The sequence below is a fragment of the Elephas maximus genome, chromosome 12 (assembly GCF_024166365.1).
Source record: "Elephas maximus indicus isolate mEleMax1 chromosome 12, mEleMax1 primary haplotype, whole genome shotgun sequence".
Lineage (NCBI taxonomy): Eukaryota > Metazoa > Chordata > Mammalia > Proboscidea > Elephantidae > Elephas > Elephas maximus.
In genome coordinates, this window is record NC_064830.1 from 43,459,660 (window position 1) to 43,479,146 (window position 19,487).

At 39.8% G+C, this 19,487-nt stretch overlaps 1 protein-coding gene across 15 annotated transcripts in view; it reads right to left on the reverse strand.

Annotated features, from left to right (window-relative positions):
• Positions 1 to 19,487, reverse strand: part of DTNB (dystrobrevin beta) — a 422,608-nt gene that overhangs the window by 283,296 nt on the left and 119,825 nt on the right. For 13 of the 15 annotated variants that reach the window (XR_007519619.1, XM_049903708.1, XM_049903702.1 and 10 more), the window contains one exon: positions 14,415 to 14,500. The exons of 1 other annotated variant lie outside the window; for it this stretch is intronic. Coding sequence is in view for 13 of the 14 variants with exons in the window: in XM_049903708.1 (XP_049759665.1) it covers positions 14,415 to 14,500 (86 nt within the window). In the remaining variant the exon portion in view is untranslated. Of the gene's footprint in view, positions 1 to 14,414; positions 14,501 to 15,408; positions 17,478 to 19,487 lie in introns of those variants that run through there. One more of the 15 variants, XM_049903711.1, reaches the window with a different exon arrangement.

Here is a 19,487-nt window from a genome sequence, read left to right on the forward strand (position 1 = left end):
CATGTGTATACACTTAAAAAAATATTCTGCCCTTTGTGTAATGGGCAAAATAATGCTACTAATCCACCATCGCTGTATGTTTTGATTTTGTTGTTCTGGTGTTAAGGACCCTGGCTTCACTGGTTGCAGCTGTCCTGCATCCACTACCCTTTCTTTCCCACAGGACCAACCAAACGCTTTTGCAAGAAGCTCTCATCACCTGTCATCTTCCTGCAAACTGAGCAATCCAACCCACAAAAGCACAAATACACATCTGTATGTTTATAAATACTTGTATATTACTTTATCCAAGCGCATGTGGTAGACATTCCTGTACCATTCCTGAAGTCAGGGTGACACCCTGAGTGCTAGTGTTGGTTCAGCCAGGACTACCATAGGCAAGTCTTCAGACCTCCTTGGTTTTTGTTTGGTTGTTTTTCTTTGTTTCTTATTCATAAAATACAATTTTAGGGCTTATCTCTTAGTTGTTTCTAGTTCTGAAATATTTTGATTATGTGAGAAATGTAAATATGGGCATCACCTATTCAGTATAGTCAATCCATCTAATGGAGAGAAGGGATAGTTAACAGAAACCAAAAAAACCAAACGAAACCCACTGCCGTCAAGTCGATTCCGACTCACAGCGACCCTATAGGACAGAGTAGAACTGCCCCGTAGAGTTTCCAAGGAGCACCTGGCGGATTCGAACTGCCGACTTCTTGGTTAACAGCTGTAGCACTTAACCACTATGCCACCAGGGTTTCCAACAGAAACCAGGGAGGATAAATACGCAGGGACAGGTTGTTAAAAGACTATAGCAGAGGAGGCTAAGTTTTAAACAGGTGAACCTGATTAACTGTAACTTCAAAAGGGGACTTCTCTATAGTCTGTTAATAAAACTTCGAGGAAGCAAACAATTGAAATGTTAGTGAGAACAGCCAATCTTGGGCAAAAATATGTAGAAAGAATCTCAGGTCAACGTTTCCCTGACGACTCCGGGTGGTCTATCAAACACACAAATTTGTAAGTATTCTAAATTGTTAATAATATCGTCATCAAATCATTGTCCTACAGCCTAGAGAAAATTCCTGCTATCATTTTTCTGTACTTCCTTTCTCTATACTAGAAACCCTGGTGGCGTAGTGGTTAAGTGCTATGCCTGCTAATCAAAGGGTCGGCAGTTCGAATCCGCCAGGCGCTCCTTGGAAACTGTATGGGCCAATTCTACTCTGTCCTATAGGGTCGCTATGAGTCAGAATCGACTTGATGGTACTGGGTTTGGTTTGGTTTGGGTTATGTATATACTAAATTTTTGCTTAAATCCGTATTGCATTTATGCATTTTCATCTGAAACATTTTTAAGTGCATTACATTAAATTATGTGAATGTCTCAAACCTTAACTAAGCTTTCACTGTTGAACACTATAAGCTGTTTTAGGTTTTTCATACATTATTAAAAAGTGTTACAACAAATATACATAAAACTTGGGACATAACTCTGATTACTTAAGATAAGCTCACGAGGTAAACTGAGTCAGTGGATATGAATATCTTTTACAGTTTTTCTGATACATAATGTGAGAATGCCCTTCAATATGGCAGCACTAATTTTTAAAATAAATTGAAAAATAAATTTTATGAATCATCTGCTCCTATCTTTTAGTAAAAGGCAGCTGAGTACGGATAAGTGGAGATTAAGTTTCTGAGAAAAATCATAGTAGAATTACAAAAAGTAAATAAATCCCAGTAAAATTAATTGACAAATATGGTTTCATAAATAATAGGCTATAAAGTCTGCACATTTTGTTGTCTGAGTTATTTTTAGGTTCCTGACATTACCAAGTTTTGATAATGCTTACCATTAAACTTTGTATTTTGATTAGAAATCCTTGGTATGTTGGACTCTAAAGTAATTATGTTTGAATCTACGATGTATTCCTAACAGCCACAACAGTCAACCATTTTTATAAATAAATGATACCCGGGGACAGAAACTCCATTAACAAATAGTATCTGAAAAATCTAATTAAGAAATGTTTTAAACTAAAAGTACAAGTATTGGTTAAGTTATTTCAAATGTTATCTTGACATAAAATCAAGAAAAAAAGAGGGGAGAAGAGAAAAATAATAGAGAAAAAAAGAAGGCAAAATGTAGAAAAGTCAAAATAAAAGAGAAAAATAGAAAAGCTAGGGTATATTTCATAAATCAGAAAACCCATTTTAATGGGAACTGTAATAGAAGGTAGAAGTAGAGAGTGCATTCAGTAGGAGGAGGTTGGAGGAACTAAGAACTAAGAAACTAAAAAGAACTAATACAATGGAATAAGTACATAGAAGAAAGTAAATAAATGTTTAAACAGCATTTGATGTTAAAATAAAGCATTATACAACACTTTTGGCTACCCCATTATTCAGCCGCCTCACCTAACTAGAACACAGCTGAGAACTAGAAAGTGAGGGGAAAAAGAGGCTTTTCACAGTAACCAAAACTTGACAATCATATTGTAGTACGATAATCACACTATAAAAGTTCATGTGCTTTTCTCGTAAGAAAGTAATCACTGAGAATCCCTGATGCAGCAGGACAAAAGTGGGATGCAGACCTTAAATTCTCATAAAAAGACCAGACTTAATGGTCTGACTGAGACTAGAGAGACCCCAGACCTTATGTTAGCCCAAAACTGGAACCATTCCTGAAGCCAATTCTTCAGACAGAGATTGGACTGGACGATAAGACAGAAAATGATACTGGTAAGCGGTAAGCTTCTTGGTTCAAGTAGACACATGAGACACATGTGGGCAGCTCCTGTCTAGAGGTGAGATGAGAAGGCAGAGGGGGACAAGAGCTGGTTAAATGGACACAGGGAATACAGGGTGGAAAGGAGGAGTGTGCTATCTCATTAGGGGGAGAGCAGCTAGGAGTACACAGCAAGGTATATGTAAGTTTTTGTATGACAGACTGACTTGATTTGTAAACTTTCACTTAAAGCATGATAAAAAAAAAAATTACCCAAATTCTAAATTCACACACACACACACACACAAAAGAAAGTAATGACTAGAGGCAGAGTCAACACAGTGGCCCAGACTGACACACCATGCTATCCCGCTGTAGGAAAGACCTGAAAAACTAAGTAAAACAAAGTCAATCCTGGAACCCTATGCAACAAATGAAGGGATAAAGTACTTGATCAAACACTTAATGGAAGAAGGAACTGATGGAAAACAGAACAAGGAGAGAGATGGAGATCCCCTGCCAACTAACACGTCACAGCATGACCATCTTGGAACACAGCCAACAATGACCCTGGACAGGGAGTAAAGGAAAACAACTTCACGGAGCTCCTAACAGGAGAAAGGGCACTTGGCAACCAGAGAAACACACTTTCCCACGTTTCACCATTCTGCCCCAAATGCACCTACCCTATTTCCTGCTGGCCCTCGGGTCCATCCTGCCCTCAACCCGCTGATTACTGTCACCAGTCTCCCCCTTTCTCTTCTGTTTCCTTCTCTCCCTTTTCTTTTCTTTCTCCTCCCCACCTAGCCCCATATGCCACCTCCCTCTCCTTCCCACCAGCCCCTGCCACGTGACCATAGCTATAGCATACCCAGCACTTAGGCCCACCACCTCACTGGGCCTGTACCACCCCCCCAACCCGACACTCGACCAACTGCTGAATGGTGGGAAGAACACCTGTACTACTCCCCGTCAAACATCCCTACCCATCTGGCGAGGGGCTGTGAACACTACCACACTGCAGACCAACATCAGGAGCCAGACAGTACATACCCAATCAGCGTCAGCCACTATGCCAAACCAGTGTACAGTGAAGTGGGCTCATTCTGCCTGCTGCTGCCCTGCCCACCTGGATAAGGTGGTGAGAGCTATCATGCCCAAAAATGAACAAGCAGAAAACCACACCCAGCCAATCCATTCTAAAGTATCAAAACAAAAAAGCAGGACAAAACAAATGAACATATGATCAATAAATAAAGTAATACCATAGTGTCTCAGAGACAGCAGACAATACCAAAATACATAAAAAAGTAGGACAAGATGGCTCCAGTTAAGTGACCAAAATAAAGAATCAGATAACTTTCCAGGAGAAGAAAAGGCAGTGGAACTACATGATATGGAAATCAAAAGACTAATATTTAAGGCTCTCCAAGAGATTAGGAAAGAGTTCACAGAAAACACAGACAAAACCAAGGGAAAAAAAAAAAGACAAAATCATGGAAAACATAGACAAAACTGATGAAACCAAAGTAAAACACGGACAAAGCAATAGAGGAATTCAGGAAAATACTAAGAGAACAAAATGTCAAAATAAATAAACAATTAGAAATCATACATAAACAGTAACTAGAAATCCAAAAGATGAACAATAAAATTTCAAAAACGGACAACTCCAATAGAAGATTTTAGGAGCAAACTTGAAACAATGATAAGACAGAACCAGTGAGATTAAAAACGAATCCATGGACACCAATTACTTTAAGGAAAATCAGAAAAAGAATGAAGGAAACCTAAGAACTATGTGGACACAATCAAGGCCAAAACTTTGCATATGATCAGAGTCCCAGAATAGGAAGAGAAAATAGAAAATACAGAGAAAATTGTTCACGGTTTACTGGGAGAAAACTATCCAAATATCACGAAAGACAAAAAGCTGACAATCAAAGAAGTTCGACAAATTCTACATAGGATAGACCTCAAAAGAAAGTAGCCAAAGCATATCATAATCACACCTGCCACAAAGAAAGAATCCTGAGAGCAGCTAGAGAAAAACAAAAAGTCACATCAAAGGGGAAACAATAAGACTAAGCTCTAATTACTCAGGAGAAATCATGTAGACAAGAAGGCAATAGGATGGCATGTATGGAACCCTGAAAGAAAAAACCACCAACCAAGAATACTATATCATGCAAAACTCTCAAATATGACAGCAAAATTAGGGATATTTCCATATAATCAGAAATTTCAGAGAATTCGTAAAAGCCAAACCAAACCTACAAGAAATATTAAAGGGAGTCCTTCAGTTAGAGAACCAAAAATATCAGACAATAAATGGAGTCTAGGAAACAGGGCAGCATCAGCCAAATAACAACCCAGATAAAGAACTACCAAAAATAAAACAAAGCTAAAAGACTTAAAACAGGGAAAGAGACATCAGTCTGTAAATGACGACAATGCCACAACAATAAAAGATTAAACAGTGGAGGTATAATATAAAAAAAAAGAAACCCATTGCCATTGAGTCGATTCTGACTCATAGCGACCCTATAGGACAGAGTAGGACAGCCCCATAGGGTTTCTAAGGAGTGGCTAGTGGGTTTAAACTGCCGACATTTTGGTTAGCAGCCAAGTTCTTAACCACTACGCCACTAGAACTCCCATATAGGTATAAAAATTTTGAATGGATCATGGAAGCTTCATAGACAAATGCAAACTCACCAAGAGACCAAATTATTGGTCTGAGGGCTGGGGCGCATGGTCTCGGGGGAATCTAGCTAAACTGACATAATTTATGAAGAAAATGTTCTACATCCTACTTTTGTGAGAAGCGTCTGGGGTCTTAAAAGCTTGTGAGTGGCCATCTAAGATACTCCACTGATCTCACCTCATCTGGAGCACAGGAGAATGAAGAAAACCAAAGACACAAGGGAAAGATTAGTCTAAAGGACTAATGGGCCACAACTACCACAGTCTCTGCCAGACTGAGTCCAGCACAACCAGACGGTGGCTGGCTACCACCACTGACTGCTCTGCCAAGGATCACAATAGAGGGCCCCAGACAGAACTGGAGAAAAATACAGAACAAAATTCTAACCCACAAAAAAAGGCCAGACTTACTGGTCTAACAGAGACTGGAGAAACTAAGATAGAAAACAGAACAAATCCATGACAAGAGGAGAGAATTTAGAGGCAATAAAAAAAAAAACTCCCAACAACAGCAAAATGCCTGGCTTGGACAGTTTCACTGGAGAATTCTACCAAGCTTTCAGAGAAGAGCTCACACCAGTACTCCTCAAACTATTTCAGAGCATAGAAAAGGAAGGAATACTCCTGAATTCATTCTAGAAAGCCAGCATAACCTTGATACCAAAGCTATGCAAAGACACTACAAAAAAAGAAATTTACAGACCAATATCTCTCATGACTCCTTGGAAACTCTATGGGGCAGTTCTACTCTGTCCTATAGGGTCGCTACGAATACAGGTGCAAAAACTCTCAACAGAATTCTACCCAATAGAATTGAGAATCATATAAAAAAAACATATACATACCACAAAAAAGTGGGATTCATACCAGTATACAAAGATGGTTCAACATTAGAAAACCAATCAACGTAATCCATGACATAAATAGAACAAAACAAAAAAAAAATTTCATGATCATCTCAATCTACGCAGAAGAGGCATTTGATAAAGTCCAATACCACTGCTGATAAAAACCATTTCTTACAGAAGGGAAATTCTTCAGCATAATAAAGGGTATCTATACAAAACCAACAGCCAACATCATTCTAAACTGAGAGAGGTGGAAAGCATTCCCCCATGAGAACAGGAACAAAATAAGGATGCCCTTTATCACCACTCCTACTTAACATTGTGCTGGAAGACCTAGCTAGAGCAGTAAGGCAAAAAACAGAAATAAAGGGCATCCAGATTGGAAACGAAGTAATAAAACTATCACTATTCACAGATGGGAAACCCTGGTGGCGTACTGGTAGAAAGCTACAGCTGCTAAACAAAACGTCAGCAGTTCGAATCCACCAGGCACTCCTTGGAAACTCTATGGGGGAGTTCTACTCTGTCCTACTGGGTCGCTATGAGTTGGAATCAACTCGACAGCAACAGGTTTGGTTTGATTCACAGATTATATGACCCTATACACACAGAACCCTGCAGATTCCCCAAGAAAACTACTAGAGCTAATAGAAGATTCAGCAGAGTAACAGGATATGAGATCAACATACAAAAATCAGTTGGATTACTAAACATCAACAAAGATAACTCAAAAAGGAAATCTGGAAAACAATACCATTTATAATAGCCCCCAAAAAGACAAAACACTTGGGAAAAAATCTAACAAGGGATGTAAAAGACCTATACAAAGAAAACTACAAAACACTAATGCAAGAAACCAAGAGACCTACATAAATGGAAAAACATACCATGCTCATGGATAAGAAGACTCAACATTGTGAAAATGTCAATTCTACCCATAGCCATTTACAGATATAATGCAAATCCGATCTAGATACCAACAGCATCCTTTAACAAGATTGAAGAACTAATCACCAACTTCATATGCAAAGGAAAGAGGTTCTGGATAAGCAAAGCTTTATTGAAGAAAAAGAACAAAGTAAGAGGCCTCACACTACCTGATCTGAGAACATACTGCACAGCCATGGTAGTCAGAATAAACTAGTCCTCGTATAAAGACAGACACATAGACCACTGGAAAAGAAATGAGAACTCAGATATAAATCCATCCACCTATTTGGAAACCCTGGTGGTATAGTGATTAACTGCTATGGCTGCTAACCGAAAGGTCAGCAGTTCAAATCCACCAGGCGCTCCTTGGAAACTCAATGGGGCAGTTCTACTCTGTCCTACAGGGTCACTATGAGTCGGAATCAACTCAACAGCAACAGGTTTGGTTTTTGGTTTTATGGTCAGCTGATCTTTGACGAAGGAACAAAATCCATTAAATGGGGAAAAGACAAGTCTCTTTAACAAACGGTGCTGGCTAAACTGGATGTCCATCTGAAAAAAAATGAAACAGGACCCATTCCTCACACCATAAACAAAAAATGGATCAAAGACCTAAATATAAAACCTAAAATGATAAAGATCATGGAAGAAAAAATACAGACAACACTATGGGCCCTAACACATTGCATAAATACAATACAGACCATAACTAACAATGCACAAACACCAGAAGAGAAACTAGATAACTCGGTGCTCCTAAAAATAAACACTTGTGCTCATCAAAAGAATCCACCAAAAGAGTAAAAGGAGAACCTACAGGCCGGAGGAAAAAAAAACTTTGGCTATGACATATCCAACAAGGTTCTAATAACTAAAATCTATAGAATACTTTAACACCTCAACAACAAAAAGACAAATAATCCAGTTAAAAAATGGGCAAAGGATATGAACAAACACTTCACCAGAGAAGATATTCAGGAAGCTAACAGACACATGGGGAAATGCTCAGGATCATTAGCCATTAGAGAAATGCAGATCAAAACTACAATAAGATACCGTCTTACCCCAACATCACTGGCACTAACTAAAAAAAAAAATAAATGCTGGAGAAGTTGTGGGAAGGCTGGAACTCTTATGCACTGGTGGGAATATAAAATGGTATAACCACTGTGGAAAACAATTTGGCACCTCCTTAAAAAGCTAGAAATACCATATAATCCAGCAGTTCCACTCCTGGGAATATATCCTAGAGAAATTAAGGGCTGTCACACAAATAGATATATGCACAAGTGTTCACTGCAGCATTATTCACAATAGCAAAAAGATGGAAACACCTAAGTGCCCATCAACAGATGAACAGATAAATTATGGTACATACATACACAATACTATACAATGATAAAGAAAAATGACGAATATTTGAAACATGTTACAACATAGATGAATCTGGAGGGCATTATGCGAAGTGAAATAACTAAATCACGAAAGGACAAATATTGAACAGAACGGGGGATACTGGGTGGTTTAAAGTCAGGAAAGGTTTACATTAGGAATGTATTCTTTTACCATATTTATTCAGTTTGTATGCTCAGCAAATAATCCAAGCAGCTGGGCTATATGAAGATGATCAGGGCATCAGGATGGAGAAAGACTCATTAACAATCTTAGGTATGCAGCTAACAACCTTGCTTGCTGAAAGTTAAGAGGGCTTGAAGCACTTACTGAAGAAGATCAAAGACTATGGTTTCCAGTATGGATTGTACCTCAACATAAGGAAAATAAAAATCCTCACAACTGGACCAACAAGCAACATTATGGTAAATGGAAAAAAGACTGAAGTTGTCAAGGATTTCATTTTACTTGAATCCATAATCAACACCCAGGGAAGAAGTAGTCGAGAAATCAAACAACATATTGCACTGGGAAAATCTGCTGCAAAAGACCTCTTTAAAGTGTTAAAAAGAAAAGATGTCACTTTGAAGACTAAGGGGTGTCTGACCCAAGCCATGGCGTTTTCAATCACCTCATACGCATGCAAAAGCTGGACAATGAATAACGAAGATTGAAGAACTGATGCCTTTGAATTATGGTGTTGGTGAAGAACACTGCCAGAAGAATGAAAAAAAAAAAAAAATCTGTCTTAGGAGAAGTACTGCCAGATAGCTCCTTAGAAGATTTTAGGCGACTTTGTCTCATGTACTTTGGACATATTATTAGGAGGGACCAGTGCTTGGAGAAGGATGTCACGCTTGGTAAAGTAGAAGGTCAGCGAAAGAGAGGAAGACTGACACAGTGGCTGCAACAGTGGGGTCAAGCGTAACAGCAATTGTGAGAATGGTGCAGGACTGGCAGTGTTTCACTCTGTTGTACATACGAACTGGAGGGCTCCTAACAACAATATAGAACCAACAGTAACACACCTGAGGAATGTGCTTCTTAGTTCAGTCAAATATATGAAACCAAATGGGCAACACCTGCCCAAAAGCAAAGATGAGAAGGCAGGGACAGGAAAACTAGAGGAATGCACACAGGAACCCAGGATAGACAGGGAAAGTGGGAGAGTGTTAACTATTGCTACTAATAGGGGGGTTGCAACCAATGTTACAAAATGATTTGTGTATAAATTTTTTAATGAGAAACTAATTTGTGCTGTGAACTTTCACCTAAAGCTGCTTACATACTTCCTTTAAACAGAATGCTAATAAGTTTGGGTATCTGTTTTTCAGTAGCATATTAAAAATAGTAAATCAGGAGCAAGGAGAAATTTCTAGGGTCTGTACACCGATAATACCACCACACTGCCCGTGAGTGATAAAGGGCATACACCCACACCCACACCCAGGGGCGTAGCAAGGGTAATGAGCGCACAGGAGCAGAATTGCGCCCCCTCTCCAATCTGCAGCCCCCTCCCCCCATTTCAAAATGAACTGACATTGATAGCAGTGATGAAAAGAAGCCAAGGGCGCCTGCAGCCCTGCCACGAATTTTCCGAGGCACCCATGCCCCGGGAGGCTGGAGGGCTCACAAGTAGGCGTAGGGCGGTGGGGCGGGGCGCAGCGGCAGCACGAGCGGCACCTCCGGACGGGTGAATCTTCCCGGCAGACACCAAGATCTGCAGCAGTGGAGGGCAGTACCGAAACCTTGCTAAAGCGGGCACCGGCTTTCTGGAGCAGCTCAAGTCCTGCATTTTGGTCTTGGACTTTATCTCTGGACCGTGTTGTGTCACCCCCTCGGAGTGTCAACAGTGAGGTCTGCACCCCCTGCGCCTCCCAGTGACACCACTGGCACTCCCTTGGCCTTGTGTCCGGGGGCAAGTGTACCCCTCTGCTCCCCTCGGCCATGTCTCTGCACACACAACCCCTCCCACACACAAACACGCACAAAAAATTGCAACTTCAAGAACTGAGAAAGTCTCAAAGCACTCTGAAAAGAGGCAAGCAACTCTAAGCCTCACAAGTAGCCCTAAAGCATCAGAGAATGACATACCTAAGTGATTTAAATTAAAAAAAAAAGTTTAAATTATGGCACAAGTTCTGTTCAAAATGGAAGGGACAGGCCACATTTTTAAGTAGTTTCCATCCTGAATTACTAAAACTAAAAAATGGAGGCAGGCTTTAATGCCTAAAAAATTTACTTACTTTGAACATCTCATTCCCTAGTGCAGATAATTACAATGCAATAAAAGTAATGGAACAGAGCTGGCAAAGAAACTGGAAGTCTCAGCACGAAGAAGATAAAGAGACCCTATTTTAAATCCTTCTGAATAATGTAAACATGGTAAGTGGTAACCTAGCATGGCTTGTATCACGTCAGTATGTACTAGTGCAGTGGCTGGCATTCCGAGCACACTGGCAGGTCGTGTCTGTCTTGGCATGTGTAGGTCTGAGCCACTTGAATACTGGTCACTTCTGTTGCTCCAAGTTCAGAAGCCATATCAAAAACACTATCACGGGTGCTCCAAGACCCCTTCCATATTTGACACACTACTAGAATTTGCACTTCTCACAGTTACAACAGAGAAATACAGTATTTTTAGTACTCAATCAACAATTTATATTTGGGAAAATTCTAAGTACTTACTTCATGCCAGGTACCAGCTCTATATACATGTAGCTGATTTAAATCATAGAAACTTAAAGACTACAAAGTCGTCCAGGATATGCAGTTATGGAATCTTTTTTTTTTTTTTTTTTGCTATTTTTCAACCAGCTTTCTCAGTACTGGTAAAGATGGTAACATATTTATCTGGTATCACCATCATTAAACAGAAAAAATTCCAACTTTTTCTTTGTATTTCAACAAAATATAATTCATCTATATATGTATCATTTCCCTCTGAAAAATGCCACACTAGAATTTAAAAAACCACAGAAATTTCTGCCTAAAACAGTAACATTTAAGAGTATTTAAATATACCCATAATTTCTACTACCATAAATGTGTTCTACATTGTAACTAATTTTGAAATGAAGATAAATCAGGTAACAGTTGAACAAATACATTATCTAGGTTCTCTCTTTAGAATATCTACACAGAAGGCCCCCGGGTTACAAAATGTCTGCTTTACAGACAACCCACACTTGTCCTTTAATGTTACATAAATTTGCCCTCACTTTGAAACGGCTGAACCAACTCCTACTTGCAACAAATTCTTCATCACAGTCACCTCACTTCCTGCACATGCAGCTTGTAAATCGATGAAAAGACTTCGAGCCTTTTCCTCGGCTAAAACCAAAACCAAAACCCAAACTTGTTGCCTGCAAGTCGATGCTGACTCATAGCGACCCTATAGGACAGAGCAGAACTGCTCCCTAGAGTTTCCAAGGAGTGGCTGGTGGATTCAAACTGTCGACCTTTTTGTCAGCAGCCTGAGCTCTTAGCCACTGTGCCACTAAAGTAAGGCTCAATAAGAACCATATGCACCTGTTCCGACTTACCTACAAATTCGACTTAAGACACAGGAAAGGATCTCGTTCATAACCCAGGGACTGTCTGTATCTAGTTAGCCACCTAGCTTTCCCACTCTCAATTTCATAATAGGTAAGAAAAAGCACATAAGACAAAGCAATCTTGCCCGAAATCTTATGCCGTACTTGAATCTGATCAACTCTACAGATCTAGCTTTCAATTTACAAAGAAAAAAAGGGTACACGGGATGCAGTCACAGAGATGCATCCATCAAAATCCAGTCTACGAAAAATGCTACAAGACAAACAACCTGATTTCTTCAGGAAGTTCACACACTATCTCAACACTGCATTAAAGCCTCCAGTTTCAATCTCACCTCCCTGAAACCTGCTGTACTTTCTCATTCTGTCTACTTGTAGTATTATACTTTGCACACGTGATTGTAATTACATGTGTGCTTCCCATTACAGTACTAGTATAGTGGAGTACAATACAGTAGCTTAGAACAGAGCTCTGAAGTCAGCCTGAGTTAGAATCCCACCTTTGCCGCCCGCAGTTAACTCATCTCTAAAGTGGAGAAAATATCACTTGCTATGCAAAGGAATTTTAAGGACTGAGTCAGAAAATATATGTAAAGCACCTAGCATAATGCTTGGCATATCTTAGGCACTTAGTAATTATCTAATGAGTGAATAAATGCAAATCATACACAGTAAAGTTAAAGAGTTGTGAATTTCATGTCCTTTTACTTCATCTAAGGAGCTGGTGGTGTGGTGGTTAAGCGCTCAGCTGCTAACTGAAAGGTTGGTGGGTTGAATACACCATTTGCTCCACTGGAAAAAGATGTGGCAGTCTGCTCCCATAAAGATTAAACCCGTTGCTGTCCAATCAATTTCTACTCATAGCAACCCTATAGGACAAAGTAGAACTGCCCCACAGGGTTTCCAAGGAGTGGCTGGTAGAGTCAAACTGCTGACCTTTTGTGTAGCACCCAAGCTCTTAACCGCTGTGCCACCAGGGCTCCACTCCATAAAGATTACAGCCTAGGAAACCCTATGGGGCAGTTCTATTCTGTCCTATAGGTTCTCTGTGAATGAGAATCGACTTGAGGGCAATGGGTTTGGTTTGGTTTTTGGTTTGGATATTTTGTGCAACTGAAGCCGCAGTGGAGGCTTCCCCCACTCCGCTGCGGTTTCCCCACTCCTTGCAGCTCACCAAGTCTCAGTTTCTAACCGTGGCTTGGCCCAACTGTGCTGGGGTCCTAAGCCCAGTTTGAATTTGGCGCCAGAATCCCGCTCATGCATGACTCAGGATCTTGGCACATGTGCAGGACCTGAGGAGCCACGGCCCTGAACTTGACCCTGGACTTGAACATCACTGAGGAAGATATTTTCCAGCACACTGTGGTGCTCAAGCTCATTTGCAAAGTGAAAAGTCCCTTCCTTTGCAGCATGACTCAGCACCTGGATCTCCTAATTTGGGCATGGGAGAGCTTGGGGTTTCGGATTTCCGGCGCCAATCCCTGCCCTTTGGGGACTCAAGGACACAAAAGCTCCCAGCTGCCCTGGGGCAGGGAGCTTGTGGTCTTTTGGGAAACAATAAATTTCCACTTTCTGTTTCCCTTGCAACTGGTGGTATGACGTCCCTCTTATTTCAATCAGCTAATAGGTCAGGACAAGAACCTGCATTCGGCTACATAACCACATTCTTGTAATATTCTAGTGAACAGTAAAATGGCTAATGTTGTTGTTTTTAGTTGCCACTGAGTTAACTCTGACTCATGGGGACTGATAGGAAGAAAAAAATAAGCAAAGCTAATTTTTTAAAAAATCAAGCTATCAATTTCTAAGTTACTGAGTTTGTCTCTAAGGTACTAAGGAACAGTTTAATCACAGCAAATACCACCTGGTAATTAACAAAAGGGTTAAACTGTCCCAAACACGGTAAAAGTAATCAAATTATTTTCTAACTAAAAACAATCTACATATTCATCTTTAAGCATAATTTTTAATAATACAGAAAACATTTTTTAAAAGAAAATTTTAAATGTCAATATTACGATTCTGAATCTCTTCAGTATTCTTGCTTTTAAAAAAACACTTAAATTAATTCCACTAACTTCCCTTCTGAACGGCAGGTGGCAAACTTACATAGTCTGGGCCAGCTGCTGCAAACTGATGAGGTGGTAGGAAAAACACAGAAAGACTCAACATACCGTCATCGAAAATTATGAAAACATTCTTCAAAAATTGCTTAAATGTCCTAATTAGAAAATACAGTCCTCCAAATAATATGAAGATACTTACATCTCAGTTTGTCCAGCATTTTTCCACCACACATGGTTGCTAACATAGCTTTAACTGAAAATACCGTCAACTTGCCTCGGCCCTCACTGCAAAATAAATTACATTAGAAGTAATTGCTATCTGGAACCATAAAAACAATGAAATGTATCACCAAAAACCAAGCAACTAGTAAACTGATTCCTATCCTTACATGTTACAATTTCACCACATTTAGAAACCCTGGATTTTTTTTTTCTTTTGTAGAATTAAGGCTTCATTTAATGTTACATGAAAAATGCTACAAAGTGAACCTGAAGTATCTGGAAATGAGTTTTAGAAACATCCCGTATTTTCTGTTGGCTACGTAGGCAGAAACCCAGTTTACCTTAAGTAAATTTCCAATTAACTAAACCTAATCCAGAGCTGAGATGTTTTTAAAGTCCACAAAACTGAGGTGCCACCTGGTTTGAGCAACAATTCAGAAATGTGGCCTCGTATCAGGATATTGCAACAACAGTTTACCATCATGTACTAAAGTAACAGGTACACAGTGTTATAAAGATTTTATAGCACATGTCGTCTTTGTTTTTACTCTAATAAACTTCATGTTACCATGTGTTTATTCTAAACAGTTCGAACATATCTATCTGTCTCAGACCTTCCCATACTATCACTGTGAGAAAAGTGAAGTAAAAGGGATAACAATATGAATTACTTTTTAGGAACTGGAAAGATGAAAGGTAGAAGAACATTAATGGATTACCCAAAAAAAATGCTTCATACCACCAGTAGGATCAAGACAATATCACTAAGGACCCTTGACCCACCATGTCCTGCTCTACCCATTCAACTATGCCCTAGTTTCATGGCAGATAAAAAACTTCATTGGCAGGTTTTTAAAGTTATCAGCTATAAGTTAAAAATGAGCTTTTGTGTTAATTTTATACAGCTGTGCTCACAAAGTTTCATGGTAACTTAGGGTAAAACACCTTTGCAATAATGAGAACTATATTACCTTGGTTTTGAGAAGCAACTGTCATCCTATTTATATTCACTAATAGTTCTAACAGAGTGTTTCCTATTTTCCAAACTTTCTTTGTATACAGTAAGGTCAACCTGCAAAAGGCAAATGGTCTATCAGACAGAAGGTTCTCAGTGAACACATCATCAGAAAATAGCAATGTTTGTTGCAGTCTGATTTTTAGCTATCACATCTCATTAAATTTATTAATAACACAGGAATCCTTGCAACTAGCTAAAATTAGGATGGGATTTTAAAAATACATAGTTCTTCAGAAATTCAGACAGTGCTGTTCTACATCTATGGCAACAATGCATCTGGAAATGGTATCTAGAGATATCCACTGCATCACTTGGGAAAAGTCAGTAGCTATAAAGATCACCGATTATGTTAAAAGGAATGAATTCGTAAGACTGATACAGAACCTTTACTGTGGACATTTCTGGTCATCAACCATCCAAATTCCAAGTCTACATTTAAGCACGCCCTACCTTATGTTACCCACCACCTGTCTGTCAGTTTGTTGTACTGTGGTGGCTTGTATGTTGCTATGATGCTGGAAGCTATACCACCAGCAGGGTCACCCACAGTTGACAGGTTTCAGCGGAGCTTCCAAACTAAGGTAGACTAGGAACAAAGGCCTGGTGATCTACTTCCAAAAAATCAGCCAATGGAAACCTTATGGATCACAATAGAACACTGTGTGGACTAGCTGGCTTTGGAAACATCATCAGGAAGGATCAACCACCGGAGGAAGACATCACGTTTGGAGGAGGAGAGGGCCAGCAAGGGTGAGGGAGACCCTCGGTGAGATGACTGACACGACAGCTACAACGATGTACTTGAACACGCCAGCAATTGCGGGGATGACGCAGAACCAGGCAACATTTTGTTCTGTTGTACGTAAGTTTGTCACGAGTCAGAGTGACTGCACAGCAGCTAACAACAACCACCTTGTAAGTCCACTTCCCTCTACCAAAGTCTGAAGAGAAAGAAAAAGCTTTCCCATCTTTCTTCGCAGCTAGGACTTGGGGACGTGACTCAAGCTCCACCAATAAGATTCACCCACCCTAGACTTCAAATATAAAATTATTAACTTTTTGAAGCAGGAACTCCAAACAACACACCTGGTAGGATGGCAGCAGTAGGAGCAGTTACATGGAGTTTCCAGAGGCAGAAGAGACTGGTTCTCATGGCAGCAACCACAGCCCAGCATCACTGGTGCCGCAAACACAAGCAGCCCTGTCTGTGCCCAAGAGAAGCGCAGACCGTCTTCATGAGACCAATTCTGTGCCCAAGAGAAGCGCAGACTGTCTTCATGAGACCAATTCTGTGCCCAAGAGAAGCGCAGACTGTCTTCATGAGACCAATTCTGTGCCCGACAGAAGCGCAGACTGTCTTCATGAGACCAATTCTGTGACATGACTTTGAGCTTTGTTCTTGGCAGTGTAGCCTTTCGGCCTACTTTCCCAACCTTCTTAGACAGTCTGTGGGTCACCCACCCTTCGAATAAATTAGCCCGAGCTGGCTTCTATTGCTTGCAGCTAAGAACTCTGATGGATACAGCTGATGACCTGAAGTCAGTGGCCTGGAATGATGAAGCAACAAAAGAAATTCCTTAAGTCCAAAAAGTAAGAGTAGTGGGTATCCCTGACGATCGGCAGAGCGAGAAAGAAGAGGAAGTGTTCCAGAACAGAAGAGTCAAGCCTTGCTGCACAGCTAATGACATTTTTAAAGGTAAACTTGCTCAAAACATTTTTGCAGACACAGATTTCACAATAAAAGAACATCCAGAAAATTGAACAGGAAGAGATCTGCATAAAAATCAGAATACTAATTAGATCTGGTGAAGAGAAAGGGCTGTAATACATAAAGGACATGAGGGGGGATTCTGGAGTGCTGACATTCTATTTCTTAGCCTCCACAGTACTGCTGTGGGCTCTGGTAACGAAGTGGTCATGCGTTCGGCTGCTAACCAAAAGATCGACAGTTCGAATCCACCAGTTGCTTCCTGGAAACCCTATGTGGCAGTTCTACTTTGTCCTATTGGATCGCTATGAGTCAGAATTGACTCAATGGCAATTTTTTTTTTTTTTAATAGCACTTATTTATTTTTTTTTAAAAAAAAGAAAAAAATTTTTTTTATGTTGGTATTTGCTTTATATCAATTCATTAAACTATACTTTGTTGTATATATTTTTCTGTAGGTATTTTGTATTTCTCAAGAAAAACTGTTAAAAGATGAATTCCATAATTGCCAAAAATTGGGGGAATCTTAAATGTTAAGAAACCAAAGTCAGTCTTAAAAAAGCTGCATACTACATGATTTCAAATACATGACATTCTGGAAAAGGCAAACTATGGAGACATTAAAAAAAAACAGTGGTTTCCAGAGGTTCAGGGGGAAAGAGGGAGGGATGAATGGGTGCGGAACACAGAGCACTTTTAGGGCAGTGAAACTATTCTGCATGATACTGTGAAAGCAGACACGTGACTTTTCAAGTGTTTGCCAGAACCCATAGAACTGTACAACACAGACTGAACCTTAATGTAAATTATGAACTTTAATGAATGTAGCAATATCAGCTCATCATATATAACAATGTACCACAATGCAAGACGCTAATAATAGGGGAAACTATGGCCAGGGTGGTGGAAATGGGTGTTATGGATTAATTATGTCCCCGCAAAAATGTATATCAATTTGGCCGGGCCATGATTTACAGTATTGTGTGGCTGTCCTCCATTTTGTGATTGTAATTTTACGCTAAATAGGATTAGGGTGGGATTGTAACACCCTTACCCAGTTCACATTCCTGATCCAATACACAGGGAGTTTCCCGGGATGTAGCCTGCACTACCTTTAATCTCTCAAGAGATAAAAAAGAAAGGGAAGCAACCAGAGAGTGGGGGACCTCATACCACCAAGAAAGCAGTGCCGAGAGCAGAGCACGTCCTTTGGATGTGGGGTCCCTGTACAGAGAAGCTCCTAGTCTGGGGAAAGACTGATCAGAAGGCCGACAATGAGAGAAAGCCTTCCCCCGTGCTGACACCCTGAATTTGGACTTCTAGCCTACTTTACTGTGAGAAAATAAACTTCTCTTTGTTAAAGCCATCCACTTGTGGTATTTGTTATAGCAGCACAAGATGACTAAGACAATGGGGATTTGTGAGAGCTCTCTGTATTTTCTGAGTAATATTTCTGTAAACATAAAGCTGCTCTAAAAAAAAAAAATCGTGTTAAAAATATATATTTAAAAAACAACAACAAAATAAAGAGTCCTAGGAAAGTGAGGGTTCTTATGACTGGACAAGGCTAATGATTTAAGAAAAAAATGATGGAGAGGACATCTACAGGCTAAAAGACACCTAAGATACATAAATTGCAATGTATAACATTTTACACAGCAAGAGTTTCTATAATAACATTTAAGAATAAAAACATCAAAAATATCAAGACCCAGGCCCCATCCTTGGAGATTCTGATAATTTGGCCCAGGATGTGGCCTGGGCACTGGTAACTCGTTAAAGCTTCCCAGCTGATTTAAATGAACAGCCAGAATTTAGAACCAACCACTGGTCCAAAACAAATCAACTTAATTAAAAAGAAAACCCAATAGAAAAATGGGGAAAATACACTTGTGCATGAAGGTCCCTGGGTGGCACAAGAGGTTTGCAATTGGCTGCAAACCAAAAGGTTAGCATTTTGAACCCACCCAGAGGTTCTGTGTAAGAAAGGCCTGGTGATCTGCTTCCATAAAGATTACAGTCAAGAAAACCCTATAGAGCACTTCTACTTTCTAACACATGAGATCACCCTGAGTTGGGTCAATTTAACAGCAACAGACTTGGTTTGGTTTAACATTCAAGCACACAAAATAAACAAGGAAGAAATACAAATGACTGTCAAGCACATGGAAAAGCACTGACTTTAATAACAAAAGAAATACAAATTAAAACAATACTGAGATGTTTCTTACAATGTCACAAGTTATTGACTCTGTCTCCATAGGCTAGCCTTAGTCTAAATACTGTGAAGTCTGACTTAGGCAGAATAGTTAATCGTTTGGCTA